We start from the raw sequence: 21,837 nt of genomic DNA, 5'->3' as shown, positions 1-21,837 counted from the left end.
AACTGTCATGGACCTTTTCGTTAATAAAGAGGAAATCTTTGGCAAGGTGCTTCATACGGGAATGAAAAACCGGGTTGATTGAGTAACGTGTGACTCTTAGATCGTCAAAATTGGTGAAATGGCGTTAAATGTGAAACCGAGTTCATGCAATTAGGGTTTGAGCCATAGAACTTCTGTGGTGGTGGTGTGTATGCAATTATACGAGATGATATTTAAATAATCATAGAAAATGAGATGAAGATGAATGTTTTAATTGGATTATATTGCATTTAAGAGAGTAGTCAAGTACTGCGTGGTTTGGTTATTAGCCTCAATCAAGATTGATGCGGAAATAATCGGTTAATCTATTTTATTAGCCAATCGGTTTTTAGTTAATTGATTCGGTTTGTTCGGTTAGTTTTTCGGTTTTCAGTTCGTTAATAACCAAAATCAAACTTGGTTCAAATTTCGGCTTAGAAATATATGAAATAGACATATAAATACATAAATCCGAGTAAAAACATAGTAGAGGCATAAAACATAAAATACATGAAATAGAGGGTGAAAGTAAAAAGATAACCGATTTCAATTAATTCGGTTTTTGTTTAGTTGGTTTTCAACTGATTCGATTAATTTCGATTCGATTTTGATGGACAATTACGTTATTGCCCCTCTTTACCATTTTGGTAGATTAATAATTAATTAATCATCATTCACAAGGAAGTACATTCGACTGATCCAATTAGGGTTTCAATTTCAATTTCAAATTCAGTATTCGAACACTCCAATCTGATCCAATTGAACAAAACCCACCTGCAATTGCATACCCGCATTCACCCTAATCAGCATTCAACCCACAAAATGATGCCACATTCATCCTCCAAGAAAGGCAGAAACAGAGGCGGTGGCCAACACCACCGGCAGCAGCCGGTTGCCGTTGCAGAGGCCACCCGGATTCATATTCGACAAACCCTTGAAGAGTTTAGGGCTTCCAATGAAGATGGTAATCAATAAATCAATCTGGGTCTGTTAGGGTTTTATTATTATTATTATTATTATTATTATTATTATTATTATTATTATTATTATTATGTGGGTTTAAATGAATCTTGTTAGCATTTGTCAGATCAAGTTAGGATTTTTGGTAGATTTTACAGTTTGTAATTTACATTGTCTGTCAGAGATGGTTGCTTCTTTTTTTTTAAGTACTATTTATAGAATTAAAATTTTATTTTGATTGATTCCAGTTATTACTTATTTTGGTTATTTTGTTGTCTGTGTACTTTTTTTTTTGCTATTATATTTTTAACTGCATGGTGTGTTTGCAGTTTGCCAGTTTATGTGACTTGTTACATGACTGAAATTTATAAAGCATGTATTTTTAATGATTTCAGTGTACACATTTGATGCTACTCTTACGAAACTTTGAGCGTGCCGACGTGCACAAGTTGTGCAAGAAAATGGGCATGAAGTCTGCAAGTTCTGGGTGAGTATTGATGTATAAAAATAAAAGCTTTTATCAAGTTTATTTTATATACAGTATTTAATGAACTGGATATTGGTTTAGGTCTAAAACGGGGACTAATAGGCGTGTGTCGGTTTACAAGTTCAAGAATAAGTCGAATGATATACAAACGAAGCACAATCTCACGTCTTTTACATTTTCAGAAGAGGGGAAAACAGTTTTAAGGGATTTTTTCTCTCTTTATCCACCTGGTGATCATCGGGAGGCTGAAACAATTGCCACCTCATCTAATAAAAATACTGATAACACACGAATGAAAACGGATGATATGCTCTCGAAACCTTTAATGAAAAAGGGAGAAGTTGCAAAGAAGTTTGAATCACTTGGTGCTAGAATGCAATCGGACCTCAAGTTAAAACAGGTATTTTGATGCTTACTTTCTTTTTAATCGTTAATATGAATTGCATTATATGTATTTTCACTTTGCAGATTACTGAAGATAGATCCAAACTTCCTATTGCATCGTTTAAGGATGTTATTACTTCAACAATAGAGTCAAATCAGGTTTCACAATCTACTTTTTATATTCATATTTTGTTGGATGTAAAAAACGAAATGGTTTTTATTTATGTTACTTGCTTCAGGTAGTTCTTATATCTGGTGAAACTGGTTGCGGAAAGACAACACAGGTTGGGATCCTTTTATATGTGTGATTTATTCTTGACAAGTTTATTATATTCTTATACTACATTTCGGTTTAGGTGCCTCAATATTTATTGGATTATATGTGGAGTAAAGGTGATGCGTGTAAAATAGTTTGCACACAGCCACGGAGAATCTCTGCAATATCAGGTATCCATCGCTAGTAACCTTACAAGACGTTCAGTAAGTTGTTGTTTTTTTCATTTTTTTATGTTTATTAGAAATGACACTCTTTTTGTAGTGGCTGAAAGAATATCTTTTGAAAGAGGTGAAAATATCGGAGAGAGTGTTGGATATAAGGTGTTTGTTTATATATTTTACCGTTACCCCTTAATTTGCATTTTGTTTTTGTTGGTATATATATATATATATATTTTTATGTATTTATTTTTATTATATAATCATTGTTTGCCTAGATAAGGTTGGAGAACAAAGGTGGAAGACATTCATCCATTGTGTTTTGCACAAATGGGGTCTTGTTGAGGGTTTTAGTCAAAGCTGGCAACACTAGGGCCGGAAAAGAAAAGTCAACAAAGATGGTCAAAGATGCATTTCCAGACATCACTCACATCATTGTGGTACCGTTTAAATTAAATTACTGAAAGAGTGTATTTTTAATAGGAAGTGAATCTGCTATATAATCAATCACTATAAAATATAAATAGTTTTTAATAAATACATTTTATTCTTGAAGTATATCATTTATAATTCTTTTAATATATGTATTACCCATATTTAAAATTTATTGATGTGCTGCTACGAATTTTTGTAGGATGAAATTCATGAAAGGGACCGATTTTCTGATTTTATGCTGGCAATTATCAGGTGCCATTTACTTTAAAAGTTTGCACTTTAACTTTAATCAACTCACATGCATACACTTGTTCTAATTAACCTTTCTTTTTGTTTTGCAGAGATATGCTTCCTTTTTACCCTCATCTGCGTGTGGTTAGTACAATTATTTTCCGATTTTTATTGAATTTTTAAACTTTTAAGTTCGATGAAAACTAAAAGAAAAGAAAATGTTAAGAATTTGTTTGGACTCAAATTTTGATAGGTATTGATGAGTGCTACACTTGACGCGGAACGGTTTTCTGAGTACTTTGGAGGCTGCCCAATCATACGTGTTCCCGGGTTCACTTACGATGTAAATTTTGTTTCTTTACTTCTGAATTTGTTGTATTTGGTGCTTTAAGTTATTTTAAAGTTTGTTGCATATGTGTTTTAGGTGAAAAGGTTTTATCTTGAGGACGTACTTTTGCTTCTGAAGTCGAAGTCAACAAAAGTCAGCACTTCAAAAAGAAACACTGATGAGACTTCAGAATTAACTGAAGATTTTAAACTTGCCCTTGATGAGGCTATCAATATAGCCTGGTCAAGTGATGAGATGGATTCGTTACTAGATTTTGTTTCAATGGATGAAGGATTAAACGTTCTAAACTATCAGCATTCAGTGACAGGTGTCACACCACTAATGGTCTTCGCTAGAAAAGGACGAGTCGGTGACATGTGCATGCTTCTTTCCTTCGGTGCAGATTGTCACCTGCAAGACAATGAAGGAAAAACCGCACTTTCATGGGCAGAACTCAAGAATCAAGAAGAAACTTACGAGATTTTAAGAAAACATTTTAACACAACATCCGTAGATTCAAAAGAAGAAAAGGTTCTACTTGACAAATATTTGCAGGATGCAGATCCCGAGTTAATTGATGTTATCCTTATAGAACAATTACTTAGAAAAATATGCACGGAATCTGAAGACGGTGCGGTACTCGTTTTTCTTCCCGGATGGGATGATATAAACAAAGCACGCGATAAGTTAACATCGAGTAGCTTTTTTAAAGACCAGTCTAAGTTTTCAATATTAGCCCTTCATTCTATGGTCCCGTCTGCAGAGCAAAAGAAGGTTTTTAAGCGGCCGCCTCACGGTTGCAGAAAGAATATTCTTTCAACCAATATAGCAGAGACAGCTGTCACGATTGATGATGTTGTTTTTGTAATAGATACTGGACGAATGAAGGAAAAAAGCTATGACCCGTATAATAAAGTTTCGACTTTACGGTCTTCTTGGATTTCAAAAGCAAGTGCAAAGCAGCGGGAAGGTCGAGCAGGGCGGTGCCAGGCTGGCATATGTTACCATCTTTATTCAAAACTTCGGGCAGCTTCACTGCTCGAGTTTCAAGTGCCCGAGATCAAGAGAACACCTATCGAAGAACTATGTCTGCAGGTATGTATAATTAGTTTTAAATATACTTATGAAGTAGTTTTAATATTGTTTATATAGGTGAAGCTTCTTGACCCGAGTTGCAAAATAGAAGATTTCTTGAAAAAAACACTAGACCCTCCTGTCTCCGAATCCATTCAAAATGCGATAACTGTTCTTCAAGATATTGGAGCATTATCGCCTGATGAAGAACTCACTGAGCTCGGGGAGAAACTCGGTGTGATCCCGGTTCACCCGTTAACAAGCAAGATGCTTCTTTTTGCTATATCAATGAACTGCCTTGACCCGGCTTTGACTTTAGCATGTGCGAACGACTACAGAGACCCTTTCACACTACCAATGTTACCTAATGATAAAAAGAAAGCAACGGCTGCTAAATGTGAATTGGCTTCTTTATATGGAAGCCATGGTGATCAGCTAGCAGTTATAGCAGCTTTCGAATGTTGGAGAAACGCGAAACAAAGGGGTCAAGAGGCTCGGTTTTGTTCTCAATATTTTGTGTCGGGTGGTGTTATGAATATGTTATTTGGAATGTGTAAGCAGCTTCAACATGAGCTTTATAGGAACGGGTTTATTCCAGAGAATTCATCTAGGTTTAGTGAGAACTCTCATGATATTGGTATAATTCATGCGGTTCTTGTTGCGGGTTTATATCCTATGGTGGGAAGATTGTATCCGCCTAGAAAGAACATGAAACGGATTGTTATAGAGAACGCTAACAATGATAAGGTTCGGTTGCACCCTCATTCGGTTAATTCTAGGTTAAGTTTTAAGAATAAGGATGCTAACCCTTTGGTGATTTATGATGAGATAACGCGCGATGATGGGGGTTTGAATATTAAGAATTGTAGTATTATTGGTCCGCTTCCTGTATTGTTGCTAGCAACAGAGATTGCTGTTGCACCTCTTGATGATGATGACAGTGAAAACGATGACGAGACGACTTATGAAGATAGTGATGAAGAAGGTTATGATGAAAGAGTTGATGATAAAATAATGGCGAATCCTGAAAATGTGGTCAAAGTTGTTGCTGACAGGTGGCTTTGTTTTGAGTCGACGGCTCTTGATGTTGCTCAGATTTATTGTTTGAGAGAGAGATTGTCTGCTGCAATTATGTTTAAGGTACATGTTTTGGTCTCTCTTCTTATTATTGCATGTTGGATTTATGTTTTAGAATCGATTTGTTAACGTGACGTATTGTGCAGATCACACACCCTGGAAAAGATCTTCCTGAACTGCTTGCAGCCTCCATACAAGCAATAGCCAATGTGTTATCTTATGATGGCCCATCTGGGATTAACGGGCCACTGGAATCTGTTGACTCGTTGACTTCAATGGTTGGAGAAACTAATATCGGCAGGGGTTCAAATAACTTTCTTAGATCACTTTTATCAAACGATTCACAACACCACCACCAGAAACACGGGCAGGGGTTCAAACATCAGGTTCATCATCATGCATTTAATTCAGCACCACAAAACCGATATCATAATCAGGGGAACGGGTCTAATGGTCCAAAGGGGGAGACTCATAAACGTCATCGACCTTGATGATTTAGTGGTATAGTTTCAAATCAATCAGTGGAAACTTCATATTGTTGTGATGTATTTCATAATATTACAAGATATTCTTTTTTTTAATGCAATATTATGTTATCATGTTATTAATTACACAAATTGATAACCAAAAATGCATCAATATCTTACTAATATATTAAAGCAAAACAATATGGACACATGTCATCCTTCTAAAGTGTCCACATAGGATGACACATAAGCTATTTTTCAAAATCAAACCTTATTTAAATCTATTAAATTCATATGCTACATTTATTAATATTTTTAAAATTCCTAAGTTAATTTTTCATTTAACTCTCATTTAATGGTGATTTCCATAAATTAAAAAAAAAAGCGTTTAATGTTTGCTTATTTATTTATTTAACTAATTTTTTAAATAATTTATTTCAAAATATTATTATTATAAAGATCCTTTTGATTTTCGTAAAACAACTAACATATGTATAAACTATTAAAAGTCTATTTTTCAAGCGTGTGTACATTATAATACCCAGAATTCGTCTGCTGTAAAAATTTAGTTAACCTTGGCTTGACTCTTGATTTATTTTACATTTTTAAAACCTTAACATTATCATTAAGTACCATTAAATTATTAATATGGGAAACCCATATGTTGTGTACGATGAAATATTTGAAGGTTTATGAACAATTTTTGTATTTAATCTTTTATCAAATTTATATATAATGTAATATTTAATTTCATATATGAGAAATTGTTATACGTTCCTAAATTATATTACATATATAAATATCGTTTTTATTGATGCTATATAATTCAGCCCGTGTATTACACGGGATACTAACCTAGTATTATATATACTAGGAAGAATTGCTCAGATACCGGTGAGTGAGGCCTATTTGGGTCGTGTTATCAACGCCCTGGCTAAACCTATTGATGGTAGAGGTGAAATTTCATCTTCTGAATATATTAATTGAATCACCCGCTCCGGAGATTATTTCTCGATGTTCTGTATATGAGCCTCTTCAAACAGGGCTTATTGCTATTGATTCAATGATTCCAATAGGAAGTGGTCAGTGAGAATTAATTATTGGGGATAGACAGACCGGTAAAACAGCAGTAGCAACAAATACAATTCTAAATCAACAAGGCCAAAATGTAATATGCGTTTATGTAGCTACGAGATGCCGGTAATTCCTTGTACCATATTCCTAGCCATGTATGTAGAATGTGAAAAGACTGTTTAACTTGACCCACTCTTTCTTTTTTTGTCCTTGAAACAACAACGATTAATTACTATTGCTATAAAACAAGCTCGTATTTTATCTTTGTCACATTTTCTTAATAATGAGAAACAATTTGAAAGAACTGAGTCGACCACTAGAACTCCTAGTCTTAGAGGCAGAAAAAGGTAGGTTTACTCTTTATTAACTTGAATTCAAACCCTCATCTGAACTCAAACGCGGATTTCTATTTTGTGGTCAAAATCCAAGAAGAATCTCGTGTCATAAGAAAAAAAAGAAGAATCTGGGAAGAAGAAAAAAAATTTTTGAACGCGTTGATTCATTTTTATTTTGACTTTCTTTTCTCATATTTTATCATATATATATTCTATTCATTTTTATTTTCTTTTTTATTCGACCTTCCCGGAGTTCATTCTCCGGGCAACTCCGTTTAACCGGTGGATTCCTTCCAACTTACTTCTTTTATGATCTCATTGGAAATCATATAAAGACAATTCCTATTTGATATAGCTATTTGTGCAAGTATTTTACGATTAAGAAGCAACTGTCTCTTGTACAGATCATTTATTAATCTACTATAACTATAGCATACCCCCCTTTCGCGAATTGCTGCATTTATTCGAGTAATCCACAAACGACGAAAATGGATTTTTTTCCTATCCCTATCCCGATGAGCCGAAACCAAAGCTCTTATTTTTTGTCGAGTAATAGTTCGAGTAAGTCTTGAATGAGCCCCCCGAAAGCTTGATGCAAATAAACGAATTTTTGTTCTACGTCTCCGAGCGATATATCCCCGTCTAATTCTGGTCATTGAATAAATGAAACTTTAACGAATAACTAATAGATTTCCTAGATTTCCTTTCTTTCAGTTATTCTTTTGCCCCTTTTCTAGTATATTAATAACAAAACTGATTTTTCCAATGTATAAACTAAGAATTCCAATGGCTTTGGCTACTATAACCTTCCCAACCACAATTTTTGATTTTTTCTAGACATTTCACCTCGAAATACGAAATTTGACTATACTAGGTATTAAAAAATCAAAGTAATGATAAAAAAATAGTGGATTCCATCGTTTATATGGTTACTTCTTCAACGGTGAGATCTTCTCTATACACCGGAGCCTTTACTTCATTTAATCAATGTTATTGCTAACTTGTATAGTTCACATTCTTCGGCTCTACCCATGAATTATCCAGTAATAAGTCTTTCACAACAAGCTCTACCTATACAGTAACGATATTTAATTATGAAGGTTGGCTGGGTAGCTGACCCTGTTAGTCCGTTCTTGCAAGAGGGGTCTATGTTAACCAGGATTTCCTCCGCTTATATATACTAGTATTATACATAAGTATCTGAAACTGTTGAGGTTACAAAAAATGATACTTGGAATTGGGATAGAAATAAACCCAAATAATGGGATATTCAAAAAACTGTCTGGATGGTTTTAATTTAACTACCTATCTCCTAACCTCCCAATAAAAAGCAGAAGCTAACCACTCATTTTGTATATTAGGTTTGTTAACTCACAGCTCCTCGTGTTCGGTTGATTCACCAACTGTTTCCTCTTGTTTGGAGTCATTTTTGCCATCTGTTGATTCACCTTTTGACTCGTCTGTTGGGCTCTCGGTTTCATTCTTTACGGTTGGTTTCTCGATCTTTGGTTTTGGCTTGGGGATTCGATTTGTGCTTGCAACCTGGTAAATATTATGACCGTTATCAGCATATTAACATGAAAACCTGGAAATAGTTAACTTTTTTATGATCAAAAGAGGCAGACCGGGCAACTTTAGGACAGGTTATTTTGACCAAGTTTCATTTTAGGTATTATTCTTTTTACATGTTTGACTCGTTGGAGATCTAGTAGCTTTCTAATAATAAAAAGAACCAAAAGTATTAATAAAATTTCAAACATGCCTTGTCTTGAAGATCTAGTAGCTTGTTGATAACCTCTTGAGAAGCATAAGCTGGAGTGCTGGATGCAGATAACCTGTTGATGGAGTTTTGAGTTTAAACAATTAGGGGTGCTTAAACTTTAAAGCACTAACAACATTGTTTATGTAAAATGTTCTCTGATATAAATACAGAATCAGTAAATAAGTAAATAGTATGGACTCACTTTTGTTGCTCAGCCTCCATATCATTTAACCACATTTTGAGATTTTCTGCCTCACCTAATACCTGGAAATGATTTCTTTGAAAATGATTAAGATGTTCAGCATTCAACAATAGCAATGTTTGAAAAATGAAATAAATTCTCACCTTATCAATTTTCTCTTTTGAAATCCATGGTTTTTTCGATTCCCACCCACTAACAATCTGCATACATCAATCAATCAATCAATCATGCCCAGTAAAATCCCACCGACAGCAAAGCTAAACAATCTGCATACATAATGAACATAATTATGTTGCAGGTCATATGTTTTGCATCCGCAAATTCATAGATCCCAAACATATATAACATGAATAAAAGGGTCTTATCTACCTCTTGAAGCTCAGTGAAATACTGTTTAGCACTTTGTGATGCTTCTGGCCTGGCTGTGAGCTCCTTGTATCTAAAGAGTAAAGTATATTTTTACAAGAATAAGTTACGTAGTATTATGCCTTCAAAAAAAGAAATTGCATTTACTGCACCTGAAAAAGATAGGGTCGCCAATAGCTTTGAGTTGATCCAAGCGTTCTTGAAATTGAGTAGCTGAAGCGTCTTCACCATCAGTGTACAACCAGTCTTGCACCTAAGACAATATATAAAGTCGTTGCAGATCATCAATGAAACTTTAACTTATCCAACAACAAAAGTCAACACACTGCTGGTCAAGTTATGCATTAATTTCTTAAATAATCAGAAATTTCCAAACACTTCAAACGGTGTATTTCTGCTTATACAACACATATACATACATATACTTATGCGCATACATACGCACATGTGTGCATTGAAAGAAAGGGAGAGAAAGAGAACCTCGTCAAGCTTTTCAATGCACGATTGGCGTTGCTCACTAGTAGAAACTTTTTGCAATTCATCCAAATCATCAAGCTGCCACAACACGATAGAATCAACATTAGAAACAAACACCAATACACATATACACACTCCCATATGTCTCTGTGTGTATAAGAAACATATCAAACAGGAAGTCAACCTTTTCTCTGGTGGCATATATGTAACCTTCCAGATCATTCTTCAACTCCGCAGTCCTCCTCCTTTCTGCATCATTTGAATCTAGTGCTTCCAATCTAAGCTTACCTTCATAAAGTGAATCTTCTGAGAGAGGTGCAACGGACCCTGCACTCTTCTCAGAAACCTGAGGCAGTTGACAAAATAAAAGTCAAAACCAATGAGAATGTTTTCCAGTAGAGTTGAATGAATCTAGTAACTTCCAAGAAATCAAACCTTTAGAGGAATCCTAAAAGTCCGTTTCTTTAGTTTCTTATCTGTACCAAGATCTACACTGTTTTGATTATTTTCTGTGGAGTTGACCGTGTTGCTAGTCAAATCATCTGGATTGGGAACATCAGTAGCTTCTGCGGAGTTGGCAGAATCGGCTTCAATCGTTAGGTTAAGGGGAGCAGAAGCATTATTATTATCCAGAGTCAGATTCTTTCTGGGGACTTCCACCCATTCAGATATTTCAATGATAGCATCTGCACGATCCAAAGAAAGTATGCCACTTCTACTTAGAGAAAAATGAAGATTCGCTTTCACAGGGGACGAAAGGTTGCGTGACATATACCTAAAGAGTTAAAGAATAAGAAACTTAAAAAACATTTTAGTCTATATAATATAAAAGCTATAGCGTTAGGTTTATGGTACTTACTTTTCACTTGCTTCAGCAAGACCAGAGACTGCATACTTTGCAAATGTACGTGAGCTAACGCCAGGTGGCAAGAGATCTTCGCTCTCATATAAAAGTGAAACATCAAAATTCTTGTTGTGAGTGATTGACCGGAACATCTGAGAGATTTTTTAAGATAAAAACTATTACAAACTGGTTCAGTTTAAACATTTCAAAATGGGCTGGGCTGGGCTGGATTGACCAGCAAACAGGTTTGTCTACCTTTTACAAATATGTGATGTGTTAATAAAAAGATTATATAAGGTATTTACCAGCATTGACTTTGGACAAATGTAACCTGTTTGACTATTTCCCTTTTGCCAAATTTTTTTTTAAATTAACCCATCTGAGATAAACTAGTACATAAATCCACTCATTCATAAATAAAAGGACAGAAATTGATAAAAAGTTTACCTTGATGGGCAACTTCTTCAACCGTGGCACAAGTAATTGTGTAGTGGTTTCATCTTTTACAAGATCAGGACCGTCTAGATCCATCATTAATCCATACATAGAACCATCAACCATACCAAGCTTACGGTTCAATTTTATTCCATCACTAAGATTTGCAGCATGTAATGAAGCACCCAGAACTGTAGCCTCATCTGCATCTAGATGTCTGTCAACGTCACTCCTTCCAAGAAACTCTTGAAGCTTAGCCTGCGAATTATACATTAATTCAAAAGTTAAAAACACAAGAAAGAATAGTTTTTGCAACGAGATCAAGAACTCCAATTCCCAAACAAGGATACTCATGAAGGGTTTTGCAATAAAATAGCCTTAGTAGCAGAAACTATAACAACATGCAGAAAGATGAAAGATCTATAACCTAAAGTTATTATGTCTATAGTAGAATAGAACAGAAATCGCAAAATACCTGCAACTTTGGTACTCGGGTGCCACCTCCAATCAACTCAAAGGCATATATGTCATCAACCTTCAAACCTGAGTGCTTAAGCAACTCTTTCACAGGGATAATAGATCTTTCCCACAGATCTTCACACATCTCTTCGAATTTCTGACGAGTTATTGTGCTCCTGGAAACGAAAGATATGATGTGTATTAAGTTAATTAAAACTTTCATAAATGATGACATGGCACAACCCAGCATAATCAATAATGGTGCCACCACTATCGGAGGTTATTTGCATACAAATATACAATGGTAAAAGACTGAAAGTATAATACATACATTGGGAAAAGAAACATTTTTTTCTCACAAACAATGACAAGGGGAAAGTAGTTACTTTAATCAAGAACTATCATTGGAGTATAAGCTGTCATCAAAAGATTACACAGGAAGAACATGAACACCTAATCTAAGGAGCCAGGAAAAGATGTGTGACATGTACCTAAAATCACGGTCATCAAGAAGTGATTCAACTGAAATTGGTGCTGCAGTATATGCACTAAGAATTTCTTTTGTACGCTTAACTTGCTTCTTCAGTTTGGCCATTGCTTTGGGAAACTTCCTCACGTCAATCCCATTCCCAACCTGTTTGTTGAACTCATCAGCAAAGTGTTCCACTAACCGTAATTCCATATGCTGACCACCAAGCTCAGGCTCCCATCTAACATCTTTGACCTGCATCACACATTTGTTATCAAACAATATTATGATGGTACTTATATGTACTGATTCCCCCAAAACCATAGCATGAAATAGGTAACTACTAGAAAAAACAGGATTACAAAATAAACAGCAGCAGTGGTATGTTCTGACGCATATCGGCCTCAGTGTGTTCTAGCTTTTACTTTAATAGAACTTTTGATCCTTCTAAAAAATGATTACTTTTATTAGGTATAAACTCAAGGAACGAAATGGTCAACAGATTAAATCGTCTCGAAAGCATAATAAATGGTTATAATTTTCTTGCCAATCATACACCTAACAATCTGTAAACAAAGGTGGAATCCTAATGAAGTTTAGTGTGTGAACTCAGAAGCCTTATTACCTGAATGATTATACCAATTCTAACACATAATGCATACTACTAGAAAGCAACACCTATATTACAAAAAATCACTATAACAGCGAATGTCAGTACCTGGAACTGATTGACTGAAACAGTCTTTCCATACTCCTTCGTACTATATGCCGAGAAATAAACAAGAGCAGCATACGTACTCCCAGCTCCCATATCATAAAACACCACATACCTCGACCCATTCGAAAAATCCTTATCAATCCCATACTGCAACGCCGCACCGGAATGCTCATTCACAAGCGAAAGCACATTCACCCCCGCCAGTTCCGCCGCCTGCAGCACTCCCTTCCGTTCCGCCTGTCCAAAATACGGCGGCACCGTAATCACCGCATCCTTCACCAACACCTTACTATGAAACTCCGCTAACTTCATACCATAACCTAACATCATTCCAGTCAACTCCTCCGGCGAATAAACAGTGATGCCATCACCTATTTTAATTCCTACACTGTTTCTAGAACTATCCTCAACCACATTATAAGGTAAATACAACGAGTTTAAAAACCTAAGGGCGTGAGTTAACGGTTTTCCGATTAACTCACGGACGTGAGAATAAACCTTGTCCGGATACCTAGCCACGAGTCCGGCAGCTTCTTCGCCAATGAGACGGTCATTAGCGTGAAACGCGACTAACGCTGGCGACTTACGCTTCGACATCTCGTTAATGGCTACCGATATCGGAGGTTGACCTGGTTTTAGGTTAACCACGGCGACTTTAATCCATTCGGAGCCTAAATCAATGCTCGAAACGGCGGTTTGTGACGGAATTGAGTTTAATAACAGTAGGAATGAAATTAGACCTAATCTGAGCAGCATTATGGAGATTGATGAGTGATTGTTGAAGCCTTGAAGGTGAAGATGTGAATTGGAGAGTGGATTTGAGAGATTGAAGAAGGTTGTGGAGTGTGTGATGGTTGGTGACGTGGCAGGTTGACTTGACGTGGTCAGTGGTGGTTTGGCCAATGGGAAGTGGACACGTAGGTTGAAGGGACACGTGGTGGTTTGTGATGCTTTCGGTGCGTTGTTGTGGAATTTGGGGGTGAATTTATTAAGTCAATGCAGTCAATGTTACCAAATATTCCAAGTCACTTGTTTCCTTTATAGGTTTTAAAACTTTATAAAAAGCTAAAAAAAGTTTCATATGTATTTTTTTGTTCACTTTTTTCTTGTTACGAAATTTATGCTATACAGGTTATATTACCTATAGATGTGTAGATAAATTGCACAGAATTAAGAAAAAGCATGTTAGTCGTTAGGCTGCCAAGAATAAGTCACGGTTATGTCTTATCGCAAAAAGGGGCTTATACGAAAAACTTCATGTGCGAATGTGCGAGAATAAGAATGTGTTTCGGAAGAGTAAGAGCATATGTTATTGTAATAGGTTAAGTGATGAATAAATACTGTTATACATTTGGTATTTAAAGAAGCTTTTATATTATGATGATATACTAGTACTATTTTAGTCTATCTAAACTTTAAATTTTATGTGTGATTATCACTTTATCTACCGCCTATGGCTTGTTTGCTTGCCATTTTCGTGCAACGGCCCCTTCTAGGGTCTATATAGACAAAACAATTTGTTTGACTATCTACTTTTACAATACTCATATGCTGTGATTACCTTTTTAGGCCTTGACTCCTTTACTAAATTAAATTGCCTCTCTTTTAAATGAACCGCTCTTATACATCTCCATTTTCAATGGGAGACAATCCCCTTTATCACGTATCGTTTACATCATGATCAATACATCAATTGTTTAAATTTATACTTCGTAATGTAAATCAGTTTCATATACTATGTTTTCTTAAGTCAAAGTTGCTCCTTTAAGGCTTTAATTCAAAACACCTTTGTAGTCAACATTTATTCAATCTAGTTGTTTTTGTAACTATATATTCTTTTGTTAAAACATATAGAGGATAATAGATTTAGTTACCTTAATAGTTTACCGTTAGAGCATCATTAATAAGGAGCTTAAAAAAGACTAAAAAACATGTCTTGTCAGCTTTCACATCATAAAAACACTCATTCTTCAAAAGTTCAAAAAACCTTTCCAATAAGGAAACCCAAAAACACTCAAAAACTTTGCCACATCATCCCTTCCATTTATATTTATTTTAATTATCAATCTTTTTATTTTTAATAAACTACATAGAAGAATATTTATATGTTATTTGTTATAAAATTTAAAGTTCAAAATTAATTATTGTAAGTAACAAATTAATTTTAACGTAGAGTAGGTCTAGATTAAACTGTGTTCATCAATAAAAGAAAATTTATAATAAAAAAATATTAAACTATCTAACTTAATTATTAAATTAATTAGCTGTTTTAGTTTAAATATTTACGTTTTTTTATTTATAAATAGATTTGTATTTTATAACTATATACATATATACATTAAATCATATAGAAACAATATGATTTTAATTACCCCAGGCCCACCACCTCTGCAGCAAACATGTTTTTACAAGTTCTTGTACAAGAACTTTACTCCAAGAATTAGACTACCACAGTAGGATTGATAACCAAGAATGTCCAAGTAGGACTCAAGAATGTAAATAAATCTCTCATTGAAGATGATCTTAATAGTTAAGAAGTTACAATATGGTAATATTAAAGACTGGCATGAACAATACTGACCACCAATACTTATTACATTATTAATTAGGTCGGTAGAGTTAAGAAAACAATGTTTGGTTCAATACTTCAATGGAATGGCATGAATGTTGAAGAGCTTTGTTTGCATTATGAATCTAAGGTTGTGTACCAAAACGTTATATTTCTTCGTCTTAAAATGCATGTCTATCTTTTACATGGTTTGTGTTTATTAGCATTTGATACACTTCTCCTACCATCGTTTGTTTAATAAAATATTCATAAACAACAATGATGAAACCCGTTATATTTTTTTTATGTTAAAATGTATGTATATCTGTTTTTTATGTGTGTTAAAACTTCATGCATTTAATACATTTCTCCTACCATAGTTTATTTAATAAAACATTCACATACAACAATAATGAATTATTGGTGATTAATACGATTTTGGATTACATTAGATATGGATTCTTAGTTGACTTAATACACTCCGAAAGGTATGTATGGTTTTATCTATATTAATTAGAATATAAGAATATATATAATAAATAAACCAACAAACAAAAAAAGTGAAATAATAAACAGCTAACAACTGACATTAAATAAAAATGTTTAATTTTGTTAAATCTGTTTGATATGTTACTAATTAGGGATGCAAGTGTCAAGAGTACCACATAATACACGTGTACACTTCTAAGCATACTAACAACATTTTACGTTAAATATCTCGTAATACACTCGTCTCAATTTGGTGTGGTTGCGATCTGATCGGGTTTAATTCGCAATAGTATGACAAACTTAACAAAGGTTAGACGAAGAAAACCATTCGCAATAGTATGACAAACTTGTGAGAATGCTATTTAGTTTTAAGTCATGAGTGTCTAACGCGGAGAAAGATGACAACTTTCTCTTTAATAAATAAAGATACACATACACCTAGCTTTTGAGCATAAAAGAATTGTATGATACGGAACAAAGGCGTCTGTACCCCTATCCAATAGTAACAGACATGCAAAAAAGCCATGAGAAGATGATGCCAATGGGTATTACAGTGAATCAAAATCACCATCACCAAAATATCATTTCCAATCAAAATACAAAATCAACCAAGAACAAAAAGAGACTTGAGACATATAATTATTTATTGGCAGCCCTAAAAAATAAATACAAACCAACAAGGTTTACATTATTATTATTATTATTATTATTTTCCACACACATGAAAGAAATTAATCTAACAATTAACCAACCCCACAGGTCTTCTATCCGAAGTCCAAACTGCTTGCTTGTTTTCAGATCACATGGTGGTTTTTGGATCATCATACAAGCACACAAATTACACCATCAAAACAATCACCACCACCTAGCTTCTTCGGTTTCGGTTTCGGTTTCGGTTGAAGCTTTGGTGAATCCGCACTTGCTTGTTTCTGAACATCCATTTCTCCAAAGACTCACTATGAATCATATTATATTTATATAAACTAGAAATTTGAAAGAAAATCAAAATGGATAAAACCCTCAAGGGAAAAAATGCAGTAAAAAAGCCCTAAATTCACGCGGCGGCTAACAACTAAAACCCTAGGTCCTGAAACCCTAACAATCTCCCACACACAAATTACCACCAAATGCATATTTATATAGATATCAACACCAAGCAATACCAATTCAACGGTTATCATCATCCTTGCCGCCGGAGGATTGCGGCGGCGGGCCGGAAAGTGACGCCAGCAAATTCAAGTGTCCTTGCGTTATCGGAAGGTAATTACCAACCCTAGCCGCCGACGCCTCGCCAATTGGCTGCTGCTGGTGCATAAACCGCCCTTGCTGCGTCGCCATCGCCATCTCCGGCGCCGCCGCAAAGCTCCACACCTGTCCGAAATCCGGCCGCGCCGGTAGCCAAAAACCACCGCCTGCCGCCGCACTAACAACCGCACCGGAAGACATGTTAATATTATTATTATTGTTATGATCGTCTTTTCCTCCGGCGTCAAGTTCGTCGTCGTCCGGCCGGAGGCGTTTCCCGAGGATAAACGGCGCCGGCGATAGAAACTGCTGGTGGTGGTGGTGCTGCGCCGGCGACTTGTTATTGCTATCCAGCGCGGCGGAAATCGAGTTACTCGAGTTCCGTACAGCGACGGAGACGGTGGAGAAGCTGGCCGGAGTGGTGCCGGTGCCGGTGGCGGCGATAATCGACGGTTCCGCTTGACGGAGGAGCCACTCGATAGTTTGGCCGTCGGACTTGTGACCTAGCTCACGAGTGAGCTGGAAAACCCTAGCGGCGCAGATGATGGGCATGCGGATGCGACGGCCACGGCCGTCGACTTTGCTGTGGCGGTCTTTGGCGGGAGGCTTTTTAATGATGGCGGAGTTGTTGTTAGATGGAGGTTCGGATGTTGACATGTGTGAGTGAGTGAATAGATAAGGGTTATTGTTTTAGCTATGGAGATTAGAATTAGAGAGAGGAAGATGAAGTTTGAAGAGGAAACAGAGGTCTATTGATTGAGCGGCAGGAGCTGGTGGAAACAGGAGGCCACATGGGTGGGTGGGACCATACTGGAGGTACTGCTACAACTACACACTTCACGCGTTCGCCTTACAATACTCTCTCACTCGCTCATTACACGCTCTACGACAGGTATGAATTAATTTCACACTTTACATGCGAGCTCGAATGGAGGTTTGGCTCGTTTAAGGTATTACAAGAGCTTAAAACGAGCTTAGACTCATTTAAGGTTTTTCTTAAAATATATATAAAAAAGATGAAAAACTTATGTATATTAATCAATAAATAATAGACGAGCTGAGTTCGAGCTTTGAAAAAAGAGCTCGGCTCTTGTAAGTCAAAATGGTCCGAGCCTAGCTCAGCTTGTTTACGTCCGTATGTTGTAGCATAGTATAGTAGTTAAATGAATACACAATATTGATATTATGTTGTAGCATGTTATAGTAGTAGAATGAATACATAATATTGATATTGTTGTTTTGGAAATGCTAATATATTTTGATATGAAGAATATAGCCTTATCACCAGGGCTGTCATATCGTGTATACCCGTAAACAATAAGACACGAACATGATAAGGCACAAACACAAAATGTGTATACCTGTACCCAAAACACAAACACGAACACGACACGAAAACTTATCGTGTACCTGTACCCTAAACACAAACACGAACCTGTTAATACCTGATATACACGGTAATACACGATAAGAGCTGAAATCGATCATACGACAGTCAAATCATTCGTATAAACCTAATTGGGAATGTCGTGAGAATGTAACGGCTGAGAGAAAGTGAGAATGTTTTAGGAATTTAGGGTTGAGGATAACTTATAATTATATATATTTAATTATAAAAATATAATCAGGTACTTAGCATGTACTTAACAGGTAAACATGTATTTTACCTGTTTAGACACGAAAAGTAACAGGTAGATTCGTGCCAACCCCTTTAGTACACGAAACCTGTTAAGACCTTATCTGGTACCTGTTAAAGTCGTGTAGATACATATTGTGTATTCATGTATCGGGTATAAATTACAAGCCCTACTTATCACGTGATTTAATGGGTATGGCACATATAGTAAGTAGACATTTGAGTGCTTCAGACCTTAAAAGATGTCTTTGCGTTCTTCCTAGAAAAGTTATCAAATAAGCCGTCTCCTCACTATGCTATATATTAGATTCATGGGTCCAATGGATGACTTGGAACTCATGGAACACATTATCATGGGACATGTGTATTGTGTGTATAGGAGAAGTGTGAGTAGTTGCACGAGGTATTGGTCACACATAGCCATTTGTGCCAAGTAAGAGTATTTAGGTTGGAGTCTCTATACCGTTCTCCGTCTCCAGAATTTTAAAGATTTTATTACTATTTCTTTTCTCCATAGAAGCTCTCTATTTCCATCTACAAGTTATAGAGATTTTGTAATAGTGAATCTTTATATATGGAGATTCACTATTCACATTTCTAAAATTCAAATAGTGTGGGTTTATAGTTAGGAATATGAATACCTTGATAAACGTGGTGACAACAAGCTTCTTTCGTCATGGAGGAGGAGGTACTTTTACCAGTGTGTTGCAGCAGGTGGGTTAAATGCATTACGCATTCAAAAGCTATTGCGCTGCAGTAGAAATGCAGCAGGAAGACGGTCGATATCAGTTCTTTTCGTTATGGTAAAATCTATATTATGAAAATTGAGGGGTCAAAAAGTAAAAATGTAATTTGAAAGACAAAAATTTTATTATCAAAATTAAGAGGCCAAAAAGTAAATACGTGCAATTAAAGGTTGATGGCTAAAAAGTATATATGTGAAACTTTTGTGTCAAAAGTCTGACTAACCGAATTTTGTAAATAAAGTAAGGGCCACAAGTAAATTTCAATACTTATTCGGATCGCATGAGCAACCTCCAAGCCCTTTGTTAATTCTATTATTTATTTCCTCTATACTGTGTATATAGAAAAAAAAAGTGCATTATTGGTTTTTTTAATTATTGTTTTTTTTTCATGTGATTTAACGAAAATATCAATTTTGGCTTTTATATTTTGTTTTTATTTATGACAGGTTGACATTCAAGATTTTTCACTTCTTGTCATTTCTTTCCCAGAGGCTAACACCGTTAGATTAAGCTATTCTACATTGTGTTGTTAAGTCAATTCTTCGTGTTGCCACAATTCAACAAAATCTAACGAAAATATCAATTTTGGCTTTTATATATTGTTTTTATTTATGACAGGTTGACATTCAAGAATTTTCAATTCTTGTCATTTCTTTCCCAGAGGCTAACACCGTTAGATTAAGCTATTCTACATCGTGTTGTTAAGTCAATTCTTCGTGTTGCCACAATTCAACAAAATCACTATTCATTAGTGAACCAAGAATTGGACAACCAAACCAGGGAACCACATGAAAAAAACCTTAGCTAACTAAAAAAACATATTTCCAGAATTGAAGATATTGTGACATGATAGTGGAGAATAGTGTAGGCATATTCAATAAAAATCACTAGTGCACATGAAATGCTGATTAAAGCATTGGCATTTAATATGAAAATTGGACATTGAAGAAACAACTGGCTGGCATTATTATAAACGTGTTATGTATTTAGGATTAAATAAAATAGATGCATTCAATGAGTATTTGTATTTTCTCTCATTATGGTTATTACATTATTATTCTTTTCTAACCAATTTATTTAATAACATAAATGTATCTACTTGAGAAAAAATATCAGAGATAGGACAATTCAATTGATATAATATTAATTTATCAAAGTGTTATTAATAGTTTATATTACATAATTTGATTAAACCATGGAAAACAAATTAGTATTAGTATTTTAATAGTTGTAAATCTATAAATACAGAGTTGATTTATGTATCACTAAATAGGGTCAGAATATTCTACAAAGAGAATAAAAGTAAGAAAAATTTGTAGCCGTAAAAAAATCTATTAAAAAATAGATAAAAAAGTTTATAATTCAAAATTTAACAAAAAAAAAAAGAAAAGGGTAAAAACACAAAAGTGTTTCCACTGTCTTCTTCGTTCTTAAAAAAAAATAATATTGAGGAAAAAATATACCGTGTCTTTGTATTTATCATTGCGTTTTGTATTTATTTTTATCATTTATTGTATCTTTTTTCCTTAGCATTGTGTTTTTTTTTCTTGATATTATATTATATTACTCAACATTATGTTATATTTTGCAATTTATTGTGTCTTTTGTTAATTTTCGTCATTATATCATTTTTCTTAGCGTTGTTTCTTTTTGTCATTTTTTAGGAGCAGGAATGACGGAGGGAAACATTTTAGTTTTTTTAAATTTTTTTGTTTTTTATTTATATTTTGAGGGTTTTTTCCCCACAAATCTTTCTCACATTTCTTATTTTTTTCTGCTTTTATATTTTAACTTTTCACTCATTAAATATACTAGTTGTTAAGAGTTAAGGCGCACTTGTTACGTTAAATTCGCAAAAATAATGACAATTACTAAATATAACTAGTGGAATCATCATCGAAGATTCCGGCATTGATGTGGATCTTGGAATCACATTGTGAATGTGATCGTTATCTTGCTGACTAAAAAGAAACTGTTGATTTTGGCCAGGAACCTGGTGGTTGATTCATGGTTAGGAACCTGGTCGTCGATTCATGGTTCGGACGTAAACCTACCATGTTTGCTATTGTTCTTTGCTTTTAGTTGTAGCAGTTGGTGGAAGCTATTAGCTATAGAACATATAAGTGCTATTAGCTT

General features: G+C 34.9%; 2 protein-coding genes and 1 pseudogene across 2 annotated transcripts; 1 reads left to right on the top strand and 2 right to left on the bottom strand.

Moving 5' to 3' along the window:
- The first annotated feature begins 1,405 nt into the window (after nt 1-1,405).
- LOC143562176 (DExH-box ATP-dependent RNA helicase DExH6-like) lies at nt 1,406-5,920 on the top strand. Its single transcript, XM_077050065.1, has 13 exons — nt 1,406-1,465; nt 1,547-1,865; nt 1,934-2,008; nt 2,089-2,133; nt 2,206-2,296; nt 2,388-2,446; nt 2,563-2,724; nt 2,919-2,971; nt 3,061-3,094; nt 3,204-3,293; nt 3,375-4,373; nt 4,431-5,492; nt 5,576-5,920. The coding sequence occupies exons 1-13, from the start codon at nt 1,440-1,442 to the stop codon at nt 5,918-5,920; spliced, it is 3,360 nt and encodes a 1,119-aa protein (XP_076906180.1). The 5' UTR covers nt 1,406-1,439.
- Nucleotides 5,921-8,601: 2,681 nt separating this feature from the next.
- On the bottom strand, nt 8,602-13,837 carry LOC143562174 (heat shock 70 kDa protein 17-like). Its single transcript, XM_077050062.1, has 14 exons — nt 13,038-13,837; nt 12,342-12,574; nt 11,867-12,026; nt 11,404-11,649; nt 10,972-11,108; nt 10,548-10,887; nt 10,297-10,458; nt 10,116-10,190; nt 9,788-9,888; nt 9,639-9,708; nt 9,413-9,469; nt 9,270-9,331; nt 9,068-9,140; nt 8,602-8,847 (listed from the first exon to the last, which is right to left on the bottom strand). Exons 1-14 carry the CDS (start codon nt 13,791-13,793, stop codon nt 8,677-8,679), a joined length of 2,643 nt encoding a protein of 880 aa, XP_076906177.1. The 5' UTR covers nt 13,794-13,837; the 3' UTR covers nt 8,602-8,676.
- Nucleotides 13,838-17,202: 3,365 nt separating this feature from the next.
- Nucleotides 17,203-17,976, bottom strand: LOC143562162 (transcription factor TCP7 pseudogene; annotated as a pseudogene).
- Nucleotides 17,977-21,837: the final 3,861 nt, after the last annotated feature.

The sequence above is a fragment of the Bidens hawaiensis genome, unplaced genomic scaffold (genome assembly GCF_021521415.1).
Source record: "Bidens hawaiensis isolate Kalapana, Puna unplaced genomic scaffold, B.hawaiensis_p1.1 tig00020918_1, whole genome shotgun sequence".
NCBI classification, from domain to species: domain Eukaryota; kingdom Viridiplantae; phylum Streptophyta; class Magnoliopsida; order Asterales; family Asteraceae; genus Bidens; species Bidens hawaiensis.
The sequence above is the reverse complement of the archived record's forward strand: the minus strand, read 5'-3'. Positions and strand labels throughout refer to the sequence as shown.